The following is a 24599-nucleotide window of genomic DNA, read 5'->3' on the forward strand; positions in this document are numbered from 1 at the left end:
TGAGTCTGACTTTGGTACATACTGATTTTGAAACGTCAGCAAGTTTCATTTGGGGCTTCCAGATAGAGCTTTATAGCAGAAGTTTGAAAGGGAATGTTCACATTTAAGGAAGAAGCAGAGAAAAAAATATACATATATGGCATATAGGAAACAGAACAAGCAGCCTGTAGAGATTAAATACATCTACAAATTCTGATGAGGACCTCCCATCAAAAGGTATGACCTCCCATCAAAAGGTATAACTGATTCCACTATCACTTGAATTTGGCTGGCCTTGCAACATGCTTTGACCCAAAGAACATGGTAGAAGTGATCTTATGATTGTTCCAGAACCCAGACATGAAGAGATCATGCATCTGTTTTGCCCTTTTGGAACAATGTCCTGAGATCACCTTGAAAAGAAGCCAGTGTGGGCCACTGGACGACGAGGGGACGCATGACAGAAAAATGAGGTAGCTTCATTGATATTAATGAGGCCAACTTAGATGTCCCAGTTATGCCAGCCCTCTGGCTGAACACAGCTGCACCAATGATCCCAGAACTGCCTCGCCAAGCAACAGAATTGAGAAAAAAGAATTTTTAAATCATTAAGTGTAGGGTGATATGCTATGCAGCATACATATGTAACACAGAACTTAGTACCTAGAAATGGGGTGCTGCTTTAACAAAAACCTAAAACATGTAGCAATGACTCTGAGACTTGGGGGAGGGGGGAAAAGCTGAAAGTTGGTGAGAAGACGTTTAATGGAGGATGGAGACAGAGAGTTTCATGTCACATACTGATGGAAAAGATGGCAAAATAATGAGTTACTTATGGAAACTTGCAAGATGGAAAATGTATCTAATAAACCTGTGGATAAAGATAAGGCTATTTTCAGGAAAAATATTAAAAATGTCCATTTAATTTTTCCTCTGGAGGATGATATGCTATAAGGAGAGTAATAAACTAAGGAGGAAATAATTCTGTGTGCAGGTGGCATTTAGATGCTGCCATGATGTGCTGAAATGGAAAATAGAATGGTTTCTCACCTCTAGTCATCTGGCAGAAGATTTTCAGAGTAATAAATGGCCTAAGGTAAAAATAAATTTAAGGATGTAGCTAAAAATTCTCTGATAATACCTCAGAAATAGTTAAGTGATTCCTAGAAGACTCTCTCAGTTTCATAAAAGGCTTCTAAGAATCTTAAAGCCGTTTTTCCACAGTAGCCTCATACATGGTCCAAAGTAAAGAGAAGCTTTTCTCAAAAATAAATGATATAAATTATGGATATGGCTTTTGGGGCATGGAGTGATCTCCAATGAGATAAGAAACCCAAAGCATTAAGTGTTATATTGTTAAAACACTGCCAACTTAGTCTGAGAGAAATTGAGACAGTTCAAAATGAAAGAAAGGCCCCTGGGCTCTGTGATTTATATAGGCGGGAGGCAGATTGAGAAAGCTCATCAGCTACAAATACAAGCCATTTCTTATAAAAAGGGAAAGACATCTGTAGAAAATCCAAGAGTCCAGAGTGAAGAACAAAGAGCCAAGGAGAATAATGGACTAGAGAATGACTTTCAGAGAACAAACATCGGCTGAGATCAAGGATTTCCCCTGTTCTTGGTAAAGAGGGAACAGGCTGGATTTCAGAATTGATAAAGACCAGACCCTTCTGAAGACTTCCTATTTTTCTCATTTTTGAATGGGAGAATCTATTCTGATTTTCTGGTCTCTGTTACATCATTATATGTTGTATATGTGGAGAGAATTAGGGGGGGATATCTTATCTTTCTAGTTAAGAGGCTTCTGATTCTAGTTAACAGGCCACACCCTAGAAACAACAGAGTTCCAGTTTCAATCTGAAATCAGGTTTTTTGTGATAAGTAACATGAACTGATTATACGAAGTCATTATCTCAGAAGAACCATTTTTCAGAAATCACTTTGTGTAAAACACCACATTAGTGCAGAATATGATCTTGAAAACATGTATACTTTCGATTAAGGTCAAAAGGGCTCTATTTTTTTTTAAATAAATTACCCGAATGGTTCAAAGTTTTACTGTGTCCAGAAACTGAAGTATCTTTTAATATGAAGGTCATATTTTCCATGTATTGGCACCTTAAAAAATTCTGCAGATGTTCAGCTAAACTGAAAGATTCTGTAGGATTGAATTATTTTCAAGAGAAAAAAAAAAAGAAACAACCCTCCCCCCCCCCCAAAAAAAACCCCACAATAATCAAAAGACCTTTGTAAGCTCATAGGGAAGATTTCTGGATATAGGATTTAATTAGTAGGAAGAAAATTTAAGCACTATGATAAAATACTTTTTTAGAAAACAGAAAGGACTGGAAATATGCAAGTTAGGGACAAAAGCACTTAAACACTGTCCAAAAGTATTTTAAAAATAAATACTCTAATCCCATTATCTAAAATAATAATGTCTTTTGGTGTGTGTGTGTGTGTGTGGTACTATGTGAAAAATACAAACTACAATTCTGTTTAAGATGGCAAGTTCTATAATTCTAAGTTAATCAAACAAGACTGTACATAAAAATGTTATATGTATTTTTTATATTGTATATTTTTTTCCTCTAAAAAAAAATCTATGACTAAAGGATAATATTAGGTTATTTTGAAGTGCACAGAAGAGACTTTATGACAAGTTTCCTTGGGGGGGAAAAAACCCACAGCTCCTCTGAAAATAAGAGCTCAAAGTTAATATGTGCAATCGATCAATCAATAAAAATAAAAGAATAACCACACCCAACTACTGTATCTGATAAGTCTCATCTATATTTGAATCAGATGCAGGTCATGAGATGGTGAATGATATAATTGCATGAGAATTTTGGTGTTCTTGCGTTAGGACAGGGTGTACTTTTCCTGTGGAAGGAATGAAAACAATTGTGACCGGAGGGTGGACTGTAGTAAATCAAATTTTTGGCCATAATTCTTTGTAATGGGTCTCATCGGGAGATAGAGTCTACTTCTCTACCTACGAGATCTGAGTTGTCACTGTGCCTTGCTTTGACCAATAGAATGTGGCCGAAGTGACAATGTGCAGTCCAAGAGCCTGCCAGCTTGTTTTTGTCCTCTCAGAGCAGTGCCCTAAAACCACCATCTAAGAGAGCTGGTCTAGCTTATAGGAGGATGAGAGCCCATGTGGAGAAGCACCAGTGTACCTCAGCACACAGCACCAACTGCAAAATACGTGAGGGAGGCCATCTTGGACCTTCCAGTCATAGCCAAACCTCCATAAATGGGCCCAGGTGAAATCTGAACTGGAACTTCCCAGAATCATGGGAAATCCTAATTGGTTTTGTTTTCAGCCAGTGAGTTCTATGGTGATAAGTTAGCCAGTCATAGTTAAATGATACATGGCCTGAGAGGTAGGAAGGGAATCAGAGGAAAGTAAAACCAATGAGGTCATGGGAAGACAAAATCTGACAGGAGATAAGAGATAAGCAGAGTTGAAGAAGCAAACAAGGGATAATGTAAGGAAAGGAACGCATCCGTTAAGTTTGATAATTCAACTCTTGTCTAATTTGACAGAAACTCCTGTCTAATTTGACTTTTCATCCATACTGGCTTTTACTGACCCAGCTATGAGTAAACTGACTAACCTGAGTTTTGTTAAGGCACTTGACTACCCATGATAAAGTGACAGGCTTTTTGTCTTTTTTTTTTTTCTTCTTTTATTTCCCATTTGAAGTGATAGCTAGCACTTAGTGAGAAACTTATGTCATATCTCATGAAGTGGTAAGTAAACTAGTGCTTATTTAACTTTCATCTGAGGCTTCTGCTAATTCTCCCTTACTTTAAAAAAGAAAATTCTTTATAAAACCCTACTTTTTGCTAAGACATTTCAGTGCAAAAGAACACTGGCTCAATCCAGATGGTTTCCTTACAAACAAAAAATAATTTTTATTAACAATATATCAAAATAGGGGCACCTGGGTGGCTGCGTTGGTTAAGCATCTGCCTTCGGCTCAGGTCATGATCCCAGGGTCCTAGGTTCAAGCCCCTCATTGGGTTCCCTGCTCAGCGGGGAACCTGCTTCTCTCTCTCCTCCCTGCTTGTGCTCTCTCTCACCATCTCTCTCTCTTTCTCCAATAAATAAATAAATAAATAAATAAAATATTTTAAAAAAACAAGAAAAAAACCCAATATATCAAAATATAATACACACACACACACACACACCCACACCACAGCAGACAGATCAGGTTATCTTGTGCTAGATTTTTTAAGCCAAAATAAAATTGTGATTACTACAAACCAACAGTAAAGAATAAGCTGCTGCCTTAAATTTTCTAATGATTTTCATCTTTACAACAAATTAAATAGAGAATCTCAACCCAATTATAGGAAAAAACTCCTACCAACAGTGTTAGATGATCCTAATTGTAAAGTAAGAGACCTTAGATTTAAGCATAACATCCAACCTAATTATATTCCAACCACATTAAATGGCATAGCATTCTCCAGGAAGGGAACTTCTTAGTTGATTTATTGCTTAAATTACAGAAAAACAATTCCGTTATAGGACATATTCTTGCCTTTAAAAGATCAGCTTTTCCATGTAATGGCTGTGTAATGTGTGTTAAGAAGTAGATTCCAGTTCCAGAGAGTGATCATGCTTTTGAAATTGTGTTTTCATCTAGCTCTACAGACATTTGAATTGATCTGAACTTGGAGTTCTGGCCAAAGTTTTAGAAGCCAATCTTATTAAGGTTAGTTTCCCTTCTAAAATTACACAAATTTTAACTTAAGTTTTCCTAACTCCCACTTGCGTATTATGATGTTCTTATCCATCATGGATAAATAATTATGACAAAATATGGCACAAAAGTTATTCTCCTGGTGGAAAGGAACACAAATATTTATGAATATGCTCTTTATGTTCTCAAAAAGACAGTCTAACATTTTCAAATATTAAACAATCTCAATGTCTGCTGCTTGTTTTCAGATTTTTCAGCCTTTTGAAGTTCCACTTTCCATTAAAATTCAAATAGAATTATTTTAATTCCATTGGGGAATTCAGCAACCTCTTAAGTGGTTGTGGATCCTCCCTCTCTTTATTTTCTGTTAGGATTTTCACGGAGCTAATATTTCTCCTAAAACTTTTGGTTCCAAATTTTTGCCTCCTCTGTCTCAGAATTTATCAGTCATTCCTAGGGTGATCATACCACTTGCTTTCCAAAGCAGGACACTTATTAGGACAAAGGGGGTGGTATTAATAATGACCTCAAGAAAATGGTACTATCCTGAACAAACCTGCAAGATGGAGTCACCTATTTCATACCAAAGGGTATTTCTAGTTAGCTGTGGCCCTCCTCAAACTTTTTCTCGAGATCATTTCTCTCACTTCTTTCAGACCCTTCTCACATCTTTCTTATTAATCTCCAAACTCCATACCTCTCTCTCCATACTGCTCCAGGAAGCTTAAATATTCTATTTTATTTTGCAGAACTCAGCTCTTCTCTTGTTATTATTCAAGCAATATAAAGAGTACTGCATATCTGTCAACCAAAATGTCCCATCAAATCATTTCCCTAAATTGGAAAACCTGTATCCTCATGGGCATTCCTCTGTAGTACAGAAGACACAATTACCAGGTTTTAGGTTTGTTTAGTATATACAACATTTATAAACCTTCCCCACTATAATTGAATCTCTTCCTGGACAATATTATTGCACAGCTTGGAACTCCTGGGACCCTTTTTACTGGATCTTTGCACCCGTCTCTCAGATTCTGCTGCTAATATCTCCTTCCTGACTTTCAGTTGAATTACCTTGGGCACTAGAGTTGTCTGGCTAATACAGAGAGCTAGAAATTTCTGGGACCCACCTTCCTCCTTCCTCCAGCAGCTGTGAGCCAACAGTCAACTGATGTGAGTTTAAAAGCCCAGCTCCTTTTTCCTAAATCCACAACCTTTGGGGTTTAATTTAAATTCCAGAGTATCTCCCTTAATCAGAGTGAGTCTGCAACTTTGCTGTTTCCCTGTGCAAAACAGTTAACACAGCAAGCCCAAGTGCTACCCTTAGACAGTCTTGCTCACTACGTTGACCCTTGGCTTGCATCTGGGAACTTCAGTTTCTGGAGGCCTTCACCATTCTCTAAATGAGAAGTGTTGATCACTGTGCTTAAAGTATTTGCATAAACAACACGGTTTAGGCTGACCATGTACTTCCCTTTTGGGAGTCCAGAATATTTTTTATGAGCTAGGCAGAGGGTGACTACACGGCTGACCCCCAACATAAACCCTGAACACCTAGGCTCAGATAAGCTTCCCTGAAGACAATACTTCACATGTACTGTCACAAGGCATTGGTGAAAAATTAAGCACATCCTCTGGGACTCCATGGGGAGAGGACTGTTGGAAACTTGTGCCTGGTTTCCTCCAGACTTTGCCCCATGTGCCTTTTCCCTTTGCTGATTTTGCTTTGTATTCTCTCACTGTAAATAGTTCATACCTGTGGGTATGACTCTGTTGAGTTCTGTGGGTCCCTCCAGTGAATTACAGACCCACGGTGAGGTCTTGGGAACCCAACACACATTCCCTCTTCTCGATTTTGCTTCTTTATTCCCACTCCTCTTACTGGTTTCTCCTGGGATCACGTCCTTAATAAACTGTGTGCATCCTAATCCTTGACCTGGCTTATGCTTCTAGGAGGGCTTATGAATACTCTCAATCAGTCAAAATATTAGTCTCAACTATAAGCTTTATAATTTCTTTTTCTATTCTTGGAATGCTCTGCTCCCCATTCTTTAACTCCTCATTCCACATACTTCTGTCCCCCTCCAGACTGTTTTCTTAATAAATATTATTACTATTTAAATATTCTTAATAAATATTTGGACAAATTAATCCAGTGTTTATACAATTTATAAATTGGACACAAATTGTACCACAAGGTTTAAGATAAAATAGAGCAGTACCTCACCCCATCTCTCCCTACACTGAGTCTTGCCTTCCAGAGGTAAAAATTTTTAATATTTTCTAGATGTTTATTCCTGTATTTACCTGAAGATATGAAATGATAGCCCCTTATATCCTAATACTGAACATGTGGGAAAAAAGAAGTATGACATGAAGTACTTGGGAAAGAAATACTATTCAAGTCTTCCCTTCCCTCTACTCATATATGGATACCTATCTCATTCCAGAAGAAAGAAACTCGTGGTAAAAATCTCAGAAAGAATAAGCAGTCACGTGCCAAGCCAGGGCTCTGGACAGTAATATCATCATCTCCCATCTTTTATAGTTGGCTCTTTGGGCACTTCTGATGAGATGCAGTGGCTCCAGAAGACGCAGAAACACTTACTGTAAAGGCATGCCTCACTACTAATCTCAACGTATTCTTATTCACAGGTCTTTTTCAGCATTATCCAAATTCAGTCAGTTTGCCTTGGTGCTGGCAGTCTTTGGGTAACAGAGTTGGGTCTTAGGTTCCACCAAAACAATCCTTTTCTCATTTTAGTACATTGCTTCATAAACTTCATTGCACATCAGAACAATCTAGGGAGCTTCATAAAAATGCAGCTTTCTGGGACTTGCCTGCATAGACTGCAGTTCATCAGGTCTGTAGAGAAGACTGAGGAGTCTGATTTTATAGCATACTTAAGGCGATTCCAATACTGGGGGATCTAGAACACTCTTTGCAAAAATGGATCTAGCATCTCATAGAGTAAACTGAAAAAATATTCACATAAAATGAATATATACATATGCCCATGTATCTTATATCCATTTACATAAGACTTATAAATACCTAATATTATTGATGTAGTACTTCCATTTGTACATAAGGCATTTGTTGGCAGACGTTCTTAGTAATCCAGTAGTTTTTAACCATGGTGGCATGATGCAATGGTGTGTTACAATCAAGTTTTGGGCGTAAGGAAAACATTTGTTGTTAATGACATTTCAAGTCAGCTGGTTTTAACAAATAAATTAGGGTGATTAAAGGTTATCCATATAATAATGGCATTTTCATAAATTTTCACATGCTTTACCCAATAGAAGAGGAAGAAGTTGAGCCAGAGCCATAGTGCTTCAAGAATAGCACGATATACTTTGAGGGCCCTGGCTGGTCACTGCTACTTCTAACTGTATCTTTAGGAGCAATGTAATGATGAATTGTATTGATTTACTTCCACAGAAATATTGTATTTTGTTTTCACAAAAATCTGTGTCAAGTATGAATGTTAGTCATATATGTCAATGTCATTGGTTATATGTTAACTTTTACTGATATGGAGAAGAATAAGAAATGTAGCATAGGAGTTGTAGGCATTTTGAAACTGTTGAAATTCACTGCTTAACAAAGTAATACCAATAATAAAATACAAAACCGTGGCTTTGAAATTCTCATATCTAAAATAGAGCACATAGGCTATGGATGGCATCATTTTTTTTTTCAACAGAGGGGAGAGATATGTGCAAACAATATTTGGTTTACAGTCTCCTTAAGTAATCAATAAGACAATGGATTTTCTTTTCCACTCTCAGCCTAAAAGTCTTGATTTGTTCTATCTCTAACCAACCAATTTGTTGTTTACCAACCAAGAGTACCAAAAGTACTCTTGCCCCAGCAAATTTATACCTTTAAATAAAACACACAAATTTCACAAAAATGTAAATAGGGCAGACTTGTTTTTCTTAAAGGTCCAACAAACTCTAGGATCTCTCCCCCACCTAACCCCAAATGTCACCATCAGACCTTTGGAACAGTTCCTGTATTTGTGCTCAGAGATAGGGTACTGCTTTTCTGACGATCCTTAAATTATGAGTGATATTTTTTTCTATTACACATCACGTGTTCATCTCTTTTTGTAGAGCCTGATTGTCTTCTGAGTTCTCTTTTGTCTCACATTTCTGTTTATATCCTCTGTCAGAGAATCTATGTAAAATTCCTCCTGAGTGTTCTCCAAACCCTTCCCCAATCCTGCTACTTGAAAGACAATTGGAAAAATGAAGAATAACCAGCAACAAATCCTAAAGATCTTTGGAAGCCTGGGCAAAGGATAGTTCAGGAAAAAGAAAAGAGGCTTCAAATGCTTTGAAGTCATTAACAAAGTTGTGAAATTTGTGAGGAACATGGGAGGAAAAAAAGCCTTTTTATTATTTGCTAACATTCACAGGCTCTAATTTTTCATTTCCCTAGTTGAGCTTTAACTTAATTATAAAACAAAATCTATAGCAGCAGCCAGGCCTAGGGGTAGAGTCTGTACAACTAATCAACTTTAATTCCCTGGGTTCGATTTAATTACAAAACAACATTTGGTGCAGCTGCTAAACACTTACCAGGTGACCACATGATAATACTGCAGTAGTATTTACAAGTCTCCAGCTTTTGTTCTAGTCTACCAGCCCAATAGGTTTCAGCTATATATAAATTTGAGCAGCCTTGAGGATTTACAATAGTAAAGAATTGTCCTGATTTTATACCCCTCTGTAGTTGAGCCAGTTAAAATATTGAGTTGCACCACAACAAATTCATGACAGGAAGTAAAATTTAATGATGAAAGACGTCCTGACAAAGGACAATAATACCAAACTGAATATCAAGAGCATACTTCTTTTCCTTAATTCACTCTTCTGGGAGATAGGCAAAGTGAAACCAACTTATGGATACTGGGAGTTGCCAATGTGCATTTTAGGTTATAACATACATTACTTTTCAATATAACTAGACATACATAACTCATTCTCCTGCTTGTTTTTTCGTGTTTTAGTGTTCCATAAGGTATTTTAGGCGGTGATTACTTGTGTTACAAAATATTTTTTACCTGACACAATAAAAATTTACCACTGATATTTTTAAGATAGTTTCTCTCGTATATTTAAAATATACTGGATTTGTACTAACATCAAGAAGATCACTGAAATAAGTGAGATCTGATTTTTCATTTAATAATATTTAGGCAGAAGTTCCATGCACAAGGAACTTTTTATCTTAGGGTTTTTTGTCATCTTAGTTCACGCATATACAACTTATACGGTGTGTGGGATCTCAGTTCCTCCCAAGGTCTATAGAAGGATAAGGAAACTTATTTGAATTTAGGAAAAAAATTAGTAAGAAGTATCAGTAAGGGAGTACCAGTGATGCTGAAATAAATATGACTCATTATTTTCACAGCAACTCAGAAAGAAGATAAAATAGATTGCCATCTAATCCAAATAAAGATTTGAAGTAGATGTATAAATGCTATTCTTTTGCTTATTTTCCCCATTAGATGTCAATCTTCTTTTCTTTCCCTTTAGAGTAGAATGGGGTAAAAGCTAAAGAGAGATGTATCATAGGTAATTACATCTATGAAAAGCAGAAAATCTTCGAAAAAAGCCAGAATTCATAAAATTCATCATAAAATATCTGGAGCAATAATCCCCTTTTTCACCTTTCAACCTCAAGTGCTGGTCTGGATTTTACCTAATGCTGCCCTGCACGATGATGTTGGTCCTTGGACGAAGACAACACTGTACGTTTCAAAGTCGAAAGGCTAATTTCTCAGTACTAGCAGTGTCTGTCAGTGTCTTACCCCAGAGAGTATCTTTCTCTACTGAACAGTGACTGAGTCACAGGAGGAAACAATCCTGCTTGCTGGAAGAAAATAGGATGGAAGGAATTATGACGGTTACCAGATGTTCCACTGCCCCTGAGGGGGCACCAGAATGTTTCTGCATATGCTGTAAACAGCTTAAACTGTCAAATCAGGGGGCCCTGGGGCTTGGTTCTCATGCTACTCTGATGTGCAGAGTCATAGCATTCGAGAGTTGGAAGGACCCTTAGAGATGATCTTAGTCAAAGGTTTTAAACTATGTCACGAGGAGTTCTATGTTTCCTAAGAATGACTCAGAGATTACTGAAGAGTAAGGGGATCTCCCCAAAATAGTAACAGCACTCAAGGAAAGAATGTAAAAATCTTACATCAGGGTAACAACAAGACAGGATATTTTATCAAACAAAAATCAGTTGTGAAAATCTAAGGTAATTCTTATGGTTTAGGAAAGGAACCTTGTGGAAAATCACCATCCCAGTAGCTCTATGACACTCCTTGTGTGGTGGGGGGTGCGGCATGCAGAAGTTGGAGGTTGATTCAGGAATCTAGGCCACAATAGGCCATGTGGCTTGGGAGTCTGGAAATTAAATTATATCCCTAAGACACAATATCAGGGCAGGAAATAAAGGCTTCTCGATTCAAGTCAACCAATTCTTACAATCCTTCTTTATTTAAATATCTATGGCAAGTTAAAAATGCCCACTTAGAAAATGTTACCTTTCCAGGCTATTTTTTTTTTCTTTTAGGTAGGTTCCATGCCCAGCATGGAGCCCAACACAGGGCTTGAATTCAGGACCCTGAGATCAAGACCTGAGCTGAGATCAATCAAGAGTTGGATGCTCAACTAACTGAGTCATCCAGGTGCCCCACTATGTTATTTTAAATGGCAATGGCAATTTAATACTGTATTGCCTTGATGATGATTTAATTCTTACTCTATGTTACCTGCTTTCAAATTAAAAAGTACCCTGTGATTGTTCAAAGAACCTCCTCATTGCCACAATTGGAGAGAGAGAGAGAGAGAGAGAGAGAGAGAGAGAGAGAGATTGAGAGACTGAGAAAAAGGGGGTAAGAAAAGAAAAAGGAAAAAAAAAGAAAGAAGGAAGGAAAGAAGAAAGGAGGAAAAGAAAGAAGAAGGGAAAGAGAGATGGGAAGAAGGGAGAGAGGGAAAGAAAAAAGGAAGAAGGAAGGAAGGAAGAAAGGAAGAAGAAGCTATTTCTGTGTTTGTACATGGAACCCATTTTGAGAAAGGGACACAAGACTTTACCATAAGCTAAGGCGTATCTCCAGGGTTAAATAGACATTCGTAACAGCAGGGTAGATGCACCTGCCTGACTCACCATCACTGTTGATGCACACAACCTCCTGAACTTGAGTGCCTGGGCCACACTCTTTTCCATTGTCTGGTTCACAGTCTCCAAGCCTCACTGCTTTCCATTCATAGCAGGATGGCTCTTCACAGGGAATGGCTTCCAGTAAGTGAGGGCAGTTCCCAGGGCCCCCAGAGCCTCCAGTGGGCTCATTGGTAATGCGTCGCTTCCTCAGTTTGAAACCTGAATTATTGGGGAAGGACATATTTATTGTTACTGCCATGGGTTGAATATTTCCAAAGGCTGAATGAAAACTTGAGTGAAAGCTGGATGAGGGTAGAGGGTAGAAGTCAGATTTGCTTTAATCACTAGTATATCCCCAAGCTCTAGCTTAGTGTGAGCCTATTAATCATTTATTAAATGAATAAATGAATGAATGAACATAATGGCCAAGGAGGGAAGGCAAGAAAAGTCATATGTCTCTTATCTCCTTCATAGGACTGGAGAGAGGTAGAGAGGCAGAAGCAGAGAGAGAAAGACAGACAGACAAAGACACACACATAAAATGATTTTGGTTGATTTGGAAAGTCTGTAGTTATAAAATATTCAAAGACACAATGAAATCTCAAGCTATTTGGAAATATTCATGACCAGACAAAGTGGTATTACTTTGAATTTTTCAGCACTATCACATAATTAAATTTGAAAGGAAACCTCTGAGAGGTTGGATGGTCCCAGATAAATTATCTCTTTGAGGCTTAGTTGATTTTAGATGCCCCGGAAATATGAACTAGTGATGATATAAAGCATCTGGGCTCTAATGAGGACTCTTCAGAGTCGTGCTCTGTGCTTTAATAGCACCTAAGTGCTGCCCTTCTGGACAGGGTATACCAAAATTAATAAGTCTGCTTATTGCTTTGTGAACATATTAGAATCACTAGCAAAATTAATAAGTCTGTTTACTGCTATGTGAACATATTAGAATCACTAGAAGACTGTCTTAGAAAGAAAATAAAATGTTTCTAATTACTAGATCATGTGAATATTACCCCATCATGCCCACTACATAGGAAACCACTGCATCTATTGTCCTCCTCTTAGATATATCATGTGCATCATAAGAGTAATAGAGCCTTTTTTTTTCCCCTTTCTTAACTTCAAAGTAATAGGAGTTTTTTTGCTTTTTGAGGACTAGCTATGGATCAGGCACTGAATTAAGTGCTTTATGCTTATTATCTCATTGAATCTTTAGAGAAAACTTTAGTAGCAGATATTACATCCCTTTTACAGATAAGGGGACAAAGATTTAGATAATTAACTTGTTTTAGTGTACCAACATCAGAGTAGGTTTATTCATCTTTTGCAGTCGATACTCATTAGCCATTCTGGAAAATATCACAGATGAATGAATAAGCACAAGTAACAAAGACTAACGAAAGTATTTGGCACACTAATGACATTATTTAGAATCATTCATGTTTGACTCAACTGATGGGAGTTTTAAGCATGTCATGTTAATAATACATACCTTTTTTGCCTTGCTGGTCATTACAGTTTTCGTAAGTACAAGGTCCCCAAGCTGACCAAGGTGAAACCTCACATTCAGTTGGACAGGGAATATGGCACAGCTGTGTAGTATTAGGGACGGGACCAGTGCATGATTTCAAGTCCACTGGTTTTGAGGCTGTTTGGAGAAAAGTACAGAAATCCCTTAAGAATTAAACAAATTGTTATGGTCAACAATACGATTTTTCTGTGTGTACAGAGAAGGACAAGTGCCACCAAGACATTATTCCACTGCTTCTTAGCTACATCCTAGAAAAAAAGGAGAGGGAGTGGGGAAAAAGCAGCACAGTGTAGTTCAAGGAAACCGGACTGAGATTCAAGGAAATCTCAGAGACTGATCACCAGCTTTATCACTTATTAGCCCGGTGATTTAATAATGCCGAGTCTAACTTTCCTAATTAGTAAAACAATCCTTAAGGTCAGTTTTATCTCTACAATTCTATATTTAGATTCTAAATAAATGGAATCTGCTTCAGAGGACTGAACACAGTGGTAGAGGGCCTACAGCTATATAGCATATGGAAAAAGTCTGCACTGGGTGGCTTCGGGTGGAGCAGTCTTCCCTTTCCTTTTGGTCCACAAAAGGGTAAGTGGTGGATATAATGAAGAGCCCATGCCACCAATGGGGTATCTCTCTCTACCCCCAGCTACATGACTCACCAGATACTTTCTAGAACTTTTACAGAATATATTATCTGCATATGTGATCTAAATCTCAGAATTGCTAAGGCGACTAATTTAGAATTGTCCATGTCTGTTCATATGTTGACCAATGAACTGTGAATAAATACTGTTTGCCCTTGCTTCCCTTCTTTTTTGATGCGGGAAGTTCGGCTATTTTGTAGGGGACACACATTTGACACTTAATGTCAAGATGTGTCCATAGTTTTGGCTAAAAATGACTAAGAGATATTAGAAGCTATATGGAAAGCAGAAGAAATTCAAGTTTAGTGGTATATTATAAAATATAAAGCTATAGTTGTTTTTCTTGTAAAGATTTTAAGAAGTAAATGTCTTTGACATTACCTTAAATAAAAGTTAGTTGCTATTTCCATCTCATAATTTGGAATGCCCACCCTTGTAGCATAAAGGACTGAAATAATAGAGGTCTTAGATAATTCTCATTCTCTTTATGTGAAGAATTATCAAATTCCAATCACATGGGTTACATTTAGAAGCTCACAGAGAAATTAAGATATTTTAAGCTAAATTATCCTAACTTTTAAATAAACGTACTAAATATATTTGTTTATAGTTTAAACTCTAAGGCAAACTGTAGGTATTGTGCATCCCTCAACTTTCTGCGTGCACACACAATCATAAATGCTACCTGAACGCTGTTACATTAACTCCTCTTTCGAAAATAGTTTCTCAGTTCTGAAAAATATTCTAGATTTTTTTTTCTTTTTCTCCTAGGAGTACATAACTTAATCTCTCTCCTCTCCCCTCTCACTCCCGCCTCCCCTGCCCACCACCACTGCAGTGAAAATAAATGGGCACTCTTAGTTTGCTTAGTATGGAGCACCATAAGCATTCTCACTTAAGTTTATCGAATTGTTGCTATTGCGCATCGTAACATCAGCCACAGCCCAAAATGATTACTTTTGTTGCTTTCAACAGTGAAAGTATTTGGCACACTAATGACAGAAAATACAGAAATAAATGCTTCACTTCTTTAAATATAAAAAAATAACAATGTCAGTGATACATATTTCACATAAAATGAAAACAATTTTTAATATCCTTACAGGCTTAAGAGTCTTGTGATGGTTAATTTTATATGTCAACTTGTCTGGGCTAAGGGATGCCCACATAGCTGCTAAAATGTTTCTAGGTCTGTCTGTGAGGATGTTTCTGGAAGAGATTAGCATTTGAATCAGTAGATTAAGAAGACAGCCTTCACCAATGTGGGTGGGGCACTATCTTATCCTTTGAGAACCCAGGTAGAAATAAAAAGTGGACGAAGGGTAAAATCTCTTTTTGAGCTATGGAATCCATCTTCCCCTTGCTCTTAGACATTAGAGTTCCTGGTTCTGGAAAATCAGGAATTACACCAGTGACCCCATTCCCATAATTCTGTGAGCCAATTCCTATAATAAATCTCCTCTTACATGATCTATACATATATCCTATTGGTCTGTTTCTCTGGAGAACCTTGGCCAATGTAAGGCTACAGTATGTAGAAAAACTCCTATAACTGCAAATTAACATAAGTAATTTCTTCACCTGTGGAGTCTTTCACACTATCATTTAAATTAACAATTGTGTGTATTACCTGAAAAGTCTCCATTTTTTTTCTTTTAATAGACTAAAATTAACTTAAAATTTAGTGGTGTTACATTGTTTTGGAAATTATGGTTACTACAAAGGAAAATCTACTTCTTACAAAGTCTACCTTGACCATGCAATTGTGAGGAATATATAAGGTTGAAAACTTTAGGAGGGAAACAGGTTTTATCAAGGAAACAGGTTAAAACATTGTTTCTAATACCTGGTCATTTTTTTTTAAATAAGCTTAATTTTAGCTTTTGGCATATTTTGAATGAATCAAATAGAATATTCAGTCATAAGAATCTTCTTGAGCTATTAAAAGAGAAAAGTGATGAATAAAGGCTTGAGAAAATATTGCCTGAAGCAAAATACTGCTAAGCTAACCAAGTCTATACTGAGATAATAGTTATTGAAAAATAACCTCAATTTTATAGATGTCTTTATATAAATAAATATATAATTGAATATATTTGTTGTGTATGATCTATTCCTTTGGTGATTTTCACTTTAGTTTTGTTGTTGTTGTTGTTGTTTGTAAATACAGTATATATTGATTGATGTAAATAACCGATACTAGCTGAGCTCCTCAAAAACTCTGTCAATTCTATTTTTGCCCATGAATTATATGGAATCACTGTGATTCAATAAATGAAATAAAGGACAGTTCCAGAAGAATTTACTGGATTCTAGTTCAATCTGTGAGATATAAGTCCTGTAGTACTGTATTCCATAATGCAGTGTTTACTGCTGATCCCATATTCTCAAATATTGAGATTTGAATTTCTTAGATCTTCTTCATATTGTGAAGATGAATTTCTTCATATTGTGAAATTCTAGTAGACTGAATTTGAGGCGGGAAGGAGGCAGGGGGAGACACTGTTCAACCTAATACATGTACCCTGGTTGTTTCAATGTCAGTATTCTGGTTGTGACATTATAAGTTTGTAAGATCTGACCATTGGCGGAAACTGGGTAAAGGATACATAGGATCTCTGTGAAGTTACAATGTCATGAGAATCTTTGTCATTACTTTGGTATAATTTTATCACTTAAGAAATTATTCATCCAGTACAAGTTTCACAGAACTTCTGTTAAACTTTTTTTAAAGTTTTATTGTTGATCTCTTGAAAATAAAGGGCACATTTTATTGTTTGCGTATGATTTAAACGGTATACAATTATTTGTACATTGCATTCTTTATGAGGTCATAAAAGAATGTCCAAACTTTTCTGGACTTAATAAAACAAACAAACAAAAAATGAGACTGGTACATTTTTGTAGGTCTGAAATATTTCTGTATTTTTATGCTTAATAAAACAAACAAACAAAAAATGAGACTGGTACATTTTTGTAGGTCTGAAATATTTCTGTATTTTTATGCTTAGAGCATTACAATGGAAAAAAATATTATAGGAAGTAAACTTCAGATATTTGTTTCCAGCAATGTGCTCAGGGAGATATTCTGAAGATACACCCACTGTGTAACCCCTCAGAATAGCAATATGTGATTTTTAAAATTAAATGTTTCATTCTGAGATAATTATAGATTCTCATGACATTGTAACTTCACAGAGATCCTATGTATCCTTTACCCAGTTTCCGCCAATGGTCAGATCTTACAAACTTATAATGTCACAACCAGAATACTGACATTGAAACAACCAGGGTACATGTATTAGGTTGAACAGTGTCTCCCCCTGCCTCCCTCCCGCCTCAAATTCAGTCTACTAGAATTTCACAATATCACCTATTTGGAAATAAGATTATTGCAAATGTATTCAGTTAGTGGGGTCCCATTGGATTAGAATGAGCTTTAAATCCAGTGACTGGTGTCCTTATAAGAAGGCCATGTGAAGACATACAGAGAAGAAAGCCATGAGATATTAGAGCAATGCAGCCACTTTGTTACTAATCTTAGGGAAAGAATAGTTCAGTCTTGCACTACTAAGTACAATGTTAGCTATACATTTTTGTAGATGCCTTTTATCAAATTGAGGATGTTTCTCTTTATTCCTATTTTTCTGAGGGTTTTTATCATCAATGGGTGTTGAATTTTGTCAAACTCTTTTTCATTGACTAATATTATCGTGTGATTTTTTTTAGCCTATAAATATGGTGAATTTTTGTTGTACTTTTTGTTGTACTGTCTTTGTCCCCTCTTCTATTTTCTGGATAAAACTAATCTATTTCATATTGAGTAAATTACAGTAGGTTGTGTTTTTCCACTTTGATTTTTTGATTCCTTCCACTTAGTCTACATTGTCAAATTTATGTGTATAAAGTTGTGGTGTTCCCTTGTTATTCTTTTGCTGGCTGTAAGGTCTACAGTGATATTCCCTGTTAAATTGACATTCCCTGATGTTAGTGATTTGTGTCTTTTCTCTTTTTACTTTATCAGCCTTGCTAGAAGCTTCAATTTTAATGGTCTGTTCAAAGAATCAGCTCTATGTTTCATTGATTTTCTCTATTGTTTTTCTGTTTTCAAATTCATTGATTTCTGTCCTTATTTTTATTATTTCCTTCCTTCTGTTGTCTTTCATCTTCTTTTGCTTTTTCCTTGGTTCTTGAACTGGGAGTGCAGATTTTATTGATTTCTGTCTTAACCTCTTTTCTAATGTAAGCACTTAGTGTTAAGAATTTCCACCTCAGCACTGCTTTAGCTACGTTACACAGATTTGGTATATTTTCATTTTCATTCAGTTCAAAGTATTTTGATTTTCCTTGAGAATTCCTTCTTCCACACATGGATTATTTAAAAGTGTATCCTCTATTTTCTAAGTGTTTGAAGATTTTACTGTTATCTTTCTGTGACAGAATTCTAATCTGATTCCAATTGTGCTCAGAGGACACACTCTGTATGATTTAAATTCTTTTAAATTTGTTGAGATTTGTTTTATGAATCAGAATATGGTCTATCTTATTAATAGAAGATGGATCCTACCCTTGTTGGATGGACTGCTCTATAAATGCCTACTAGATTGTGCTGAATGAGATGGTGTTCATTTCTTCTAAATCCTTGTTGATTTTCTGTCTAGTTGTTTTATTAAGTGTTGGGAGTAGAATGTTGTCATCTCTGACTTTAATTGTGAATTTGTGTATTTCTCCTTTTAGTTCCATCAGTTTTTGTTCACATATTTTATAGTATATTGTTTAGGACATACAAATTTAGGATTTGTCTTCTTGGTGGATTGACTCTTTTTATTATTATATAATGTCTTCCCCAGTTTCTATAAATTTTTTGCTAAACAATTATGTCTAATTTACCTGATATTAATACAGCACTCCTGCTTTTCTTTGGATAATATTTTCATGATATCTTGTTTTCCATTTTTTATTTTCAACCTGGGTATACTGTTATAGCTGAGGTGAGTTTCCTGTAGAACATGTACAGTTGGGTCATATTTTTTAATACACTCTACCAATTTGTGTCTTTTTTTCTCCTTAGGAGTTTAGGTTTTTTTCTAGATACAGAATAGATTTCAATCTTTATATTGCATTAGAAGCAATTTATAACATTGCCTGAGTAGACATTTGTTAGGGCTTTTTTAAAAAAATCTGCACTTGCCGGTATTTCTGGGCTGCTGGCTTCTTTCACACCAAGTCTGAGATATGGGAGGCAGAAAGACAACCACGGCCACTTAGGGCCTTGTTTCTTGGGTCTTACGATCTCTAGCTTGTCTTCCTTCTCTCCAACTTTCAGAGTCGTCTTATGGTTTGTTTGCTATGTATTATCAGGATACACACATTTTTAATTTAGCAAGAGCATTAGGAAAAATGACATTTCCTCTATCTTCCTGGAAGCAGAAGTCTATATGTTATTTTAAAAATAAAACCTTTCAATTTTACAACTGGAATTACAAGACGGAAAATCAAAAGATTCTCCAAATCCACAGCATGAACTTAATATGGCATTAGAATCCCAGAGCTGCCCTCTCCTGTGGGGGCATTATTGATCCCAGGTCACATAACTTCCAGTTTTAATGGCCTGGTGGGAGACCTAGAATTGCCTATCTAGAGTTCTTTAATTATCAGGGACAAAGGCAGGCATTTTCAGACAGAAATGAAAATTTATCTATAGAAGACCATCATCATTAAGGAAATTTCCAAAGGACTTATTTCTCTTAAAAGGGAATGTGAACACAGAAGCAGGGTCTAAGATGCCAGATGGAATGGCAGCCAAAGAAAATATTACATGTGAGTAAATGTTGAATGTAAAAGCATAATTATAATGATTAAATAGGGGAGTGTAGTAGGTAGGATAATGGTCCCCCAAAGATTCCATGCCTTAATCTTTGGAAATTGTGAATATCTTTTTTTTTTAAAGATTTTATTTATTTATTTGAGAGAGAGAGACTGCAAGAGATAGCAAGAGAGAACAGGAATGGGGAGGAGAGGGAGAAGCAGGCTCCCCACTGAGCAGGGAGCCCAACGTGGGGCTTGATCCCAGAACTCTGGGATCATGACCTGAGCTGAAGGCAGACGTTTAACCTACTGAGCCACCCAGGTGCCATGTGAATATATTATCTTAATGGAAAAAAGGATATCGTAGATGTGATTCAGGTTTCAAACCCTGAGATGCGCAAATCATTCTGAATTATCCAGGCAGGCCCAATATAACCACATGAGTCCTTAAAAGCAGAGACCCTTTCTCAGATGGGTCAGAAAGATGAGATGGAAGTAAGAGAAGAGATTCAAAGCAAGAGAAGTGCCTGATTTGCCACTGATGACTTTGAAGGACGTCGGGGGAGAGTCAAGGAATATGGGTGGTCTCTAGAAGCTAAGAAGAGTTCCCAGATAGCCAACCGGCAAGGAAATGGAAATCTTGGTACTCCAACTGCAAGGAACTGAATTCTGCCAACAACCTGAAATGAACAAGGAAACAGATCCTCCCTTAGAGTGGCAAGAAATGCAGCTCCCCTAAGCCCTTATTTTTGGGCTGGAGAGACCCATGTCAGACTTGTGATCTACAGAACTGTAAGATAAGGTGTTAAGATTGTGGTCATTTGTTATGGTAGCAACAGAAAGCTAATACAGAATTATGAATCACAAGATAGAACTAAAATACAAGATTATATAATATGAAGGCTGATGAAGGGAAATCAGAGGTGACCTAGTCTAAAACCCTTGCGAAAGTAAATATATTAATTATAGACTGTATTAATTTTAGACTGTATAAATTTGAGTCTTTACCTTGATATGTTAAGGTAATATCTTTATATAAATAGGAGAAAGATTTATAATTTCCAAACCTAGGGAAGCAATGTAATAAAAACAAAAGTATTGCAATAAATTCACAGGGAGCCAAGAAAGGAAAAACAAAACAAAACCCAGAAAAAGTGGAACAAGGAGAATAAAGTAAGATGGAAGAAATGACTGCAAAAAACTAAACTTTTAACCAGTAAAAGCCAAAGACTACCAGACTGAATAGAAAAATAAAATCTGAAATAACATTTTATATCCACTAGTTTGTCAAAAATTTTAAAAGTTTGATAATATCAAGTGCTCGAGGAGATGTAAAGCAGCTAGGACAGTTAAACACTGATGGAAGAACTCTAAGTTGTTTTAGCCATTTTGGAAAATAATTTGGAATTTTTAACTATGGTTGAAGATGTGAATACTATTAGGTATATACCCTGGAAAAACTATCAGACATTTACCTCAGTAGATATTGATAGGAATTATCATTGAAACATTGTTTATAATTGCAAATATCCAGAAACAACTCAGGTATCCAACAAAAAGGGAAGGAATATTAAATTATGCTTGTCCATACTACACAATACTATACAGAGGTGGAAATAAATGAACTAGAGCACAATCATCAATATGATTAAGCTTATAGATATATCAAAAGAATGAAGAAATCAAGTTCAAGAAGAATATATACTAAATGATACCATCCATATAAAGTTATAAACAACAAGCAATATCATCATGGTTTGGGATAAATACATAAGTCTGGGAAAGAGAAGAGTGTCCACTATTGTCTGGGAATCAGTTCGATGCTTTCAGCTAGGCCTTTATTTTTTTTTTAGGAGCTGGCCTGGCACTCAAAGCTATGTTATGGTGCTCTCCTGTTGGACATAAACAATTTCCTAGAGCCTCACATAAGATAAGGTCATTCTAGACTATGATGGAGTAAGACAAAAAATAAGACTACTTAATTTGTCTAGGTAAAAACAACGACACTGCAAGAACCATAAAAAATATCATACATTTCCCTCTCCCAGCTAATAAGAGTTCTGCTTTTGGGGCGCCTGGGTGGCTCAGTTGGTTAAGCGACTGCCTTCGGCTCAGGTCATGATCCTGGAGTCCCGGGATCGAGTCCCACATCGGGTTCCCTGCTCAGCGGGGAGTCTACTTCTCCCTCTGGCCCTCCCCCTCTCATGCTCTCTCTCTCTCATTCTCTCTCTCAAATAAATAAATAAAATCTTTAAAAAAAAAAAAAAAAAAAAAAGAGTTCTGCTTTTTTTTTTTTTTTATCAAGTATAGGCTTTAGCCTCCCTCCAGACGTTCCTCCTTCTAAATAAGGTTTATCAAGATACCCCATCATAGAATTATCCTTGCTTCCTTATAGCATTCAATCCAGAACAAAGTCCACTTATTTAAATAATCCTAAAAAAAAATCACTTAATTGAAACCTAAATCTTTTAAGTGCTTTCTGACACCCTTACTGAGATGCCCATGGCTGCCCATGGTATGGGTTTTCCCTTGCTCAATGAGTAATAAATCCAGCTTGTTCAAAATCAGGCGTGTTCCTGGTGGTCTTTGGTTAAAGAACATAGACATGTCAATATATAAAGAAAAGCAGAGAATATTAAATATAAAATTAGAATAGGAGTTCTACTTGTGGATAGAGTGGGATGTATTTATTGACTAACAAATGCTCATTGGTATTTACTATATGCTAAGTAATGTTACAGTATTCCAAGTACTTAACAAGTATTAATTTATTTAATTCTCACAAAACCCCATGTTGGTAGGTATTTCAATTATCCCCATTTGGGGATAGGGAATAATTATCTCCCAAATGGGGAAACTTAAGTATGGAGAGGAGAGATTAAGTAACTTTCCCAAAGTAACCAAGTAAGAAAACTATAGATTTTGGATTTATATCCAGGTGGTTTGTCTCCTTCAGTGTGTATTTTTAACTACTACTCCCTGTGATCTTGGAAGGATACATGAGGGAGTTTCAATAATATGTAATACACCTATACAGACACACACACATGCAAATACATTTGAAAAAGATCATAATGAGTTAAAAATATAGTTAATGGAGATTACTAATATGCTGTGTGTCATTTTAATGTAATAATATAATGACGCTGTCAAGGCAATACAACTTCAACCCCGGTGTTCTATCAGTGAAAATTATTCTGACTTTTGTGTGTCACGTGGGAGTGAAAACTAAGTTTCTATCAAGAACATCCTGTCCAATTAAATTACTATTAAAATGAAATGTCCTGCACTTATGCTGATAATAACAAGAACAGATACTTCTATTGAATTTACCAAATTAATTTTTTAATTTTTACAGCAATCTCATGACATAGGCACAATTGTAATCCCAAATTTGGAGGTGAGAAAATCGAGGAACAGAAAGATTAAGTAACTTGCCTAAGATCACACAGCTAATTAATGGCAGCTGGCTTTAGGTTTCAGAGACCATACTCTTAGCCCCTCTGCTGTACTATGGTATGATGACTAGGAGAAGCCATGTTCTTCCCCCATTTCTTAGCTCAACTCCCAGAAGTCTATGATATGAAGGGTGGCTTGACTAGAACACATATTAAGTTCTTAAAACAGCCTGTCTGGTTATTGTTGTGAGGGGTGACAGGAGGAAGTGGGAATATTCATATGGAAAATGAATCCTCAGTATTTTTAAAAGAAACAGTTTAGATTCTCATCCATTTTTAACACCGAATTTTTTAAAACTGAATAATTTTTGTTCTAATGTTAAAAAATATGCCACACGTGTATTTTTAACCCTTTTTCACCATGGAAGTATACATCTGGATTCTCAAAATACTTTAAATCAGAGATCCTCATGCTCAGTCTATTTTTCAGACCTATTTGTAAAATAATATGCCTTTTCTGTAGTCATTCAAAAGATATATTAGGGTTCAAAGGTTGAAAAAAATGCAATAGTTGAATAATTCATTCATCCATTTAGCAAAACAGCTGAGCATATTAGGCATTCAAAAGCTCCCGATGTTGCATTTATTGACAATTGTGTTCCCTGAAAACCCACCTTTTCCTTGAAAGAGCTTTGTTTCTTTAACCAAGCTTATTTGAGTGCTAATTCACTATTACAAAGAAATTCTCTTGGATTTCAATCTTAATTTCTGTATAGGAACTGACAAAAAAGATTCCAAAGACTTAAAAATAAAATCAGTTACAAATTGCTTTCCTTTTCTTTGTTATTCTGTTGTCCAGTCAGTTAAATATTAAATGTCTTTGTGTAAAGCCCTACCATTGTGTTAGGAACCATATGCCAAAGGGTGCTGTAGGGCCAATAACAGTGTCAACAGGGATTTTTTTGTTTGTTTTTCTTAATTATTACAAATGTATGGTAGTAATTTAAGGTATATTTAACCAAAGCAGTTTTAATTCCAAGAAGGTTCTACTGATGGTTTACTCAACACCCGCTTACATGTCACCTAGAGGCACTATAAACTTACTCTCAAGAATTGATGTCAAGCAAATAAAGAAAGCCTTTATTCTGAAAATTAATCAAGTTCTACATGTAACATTGGTTGCTTAAAGTTTTTTGAAGATGTTCTGGTATATTAGTCACAGAAATTTCTTTTATCTTTTTCAGGCTGATATATTTACGGGGACATAAAATCCATCAAGTTCTTTTTAGTAATATAGGGCATTGTTTTTAAGATAATATTCTT

At 36.1% G+C, this 24599-nt stretch overlaps 1 protein-coding gene across 1 annotated transcript in view; it reads right to left on the reverse strand.

The window, feature by feature from the left end:
• The window catches only part of THSD7A (thrombospondin type 1 domain containing 7A), a 436418-nt gene that overhangs the window by 161575 nt on the left and 250244 nt on the right, over window positions 1-24599 (reverse strand). Inside the window, exons 5-6 of the mRNA XM_078059314.1 lie at window positions 13388-13543; window positions 11890-12102 (exon numbers count right to left, since the gene is read on the reverse strand). Of these exons, the coding sequence (XP_077915440.1) occupies window positions 11890-12102; window positions 13388-13543 (369 nt within the window). The remainder of the gene's footprint in view (window positions 1-11889; window positions 12103-13387; window positions 13544-24599) is intronic.

This window comes from Halichoerus grypus, chromosome 12 (assembly GCF_964656455.1).
Source record: "Halichoerus grypus chromosome 12, mHalGry1.hap1.1, whole genome shotgun sequence".
In the NCBI taxonomy this organism is placed as follows: Eukaryota; Metazoa; Chordata; class Mammalia; order Carnivora; family Phocidae; genus Halichoerus; species Halichoerus grypus.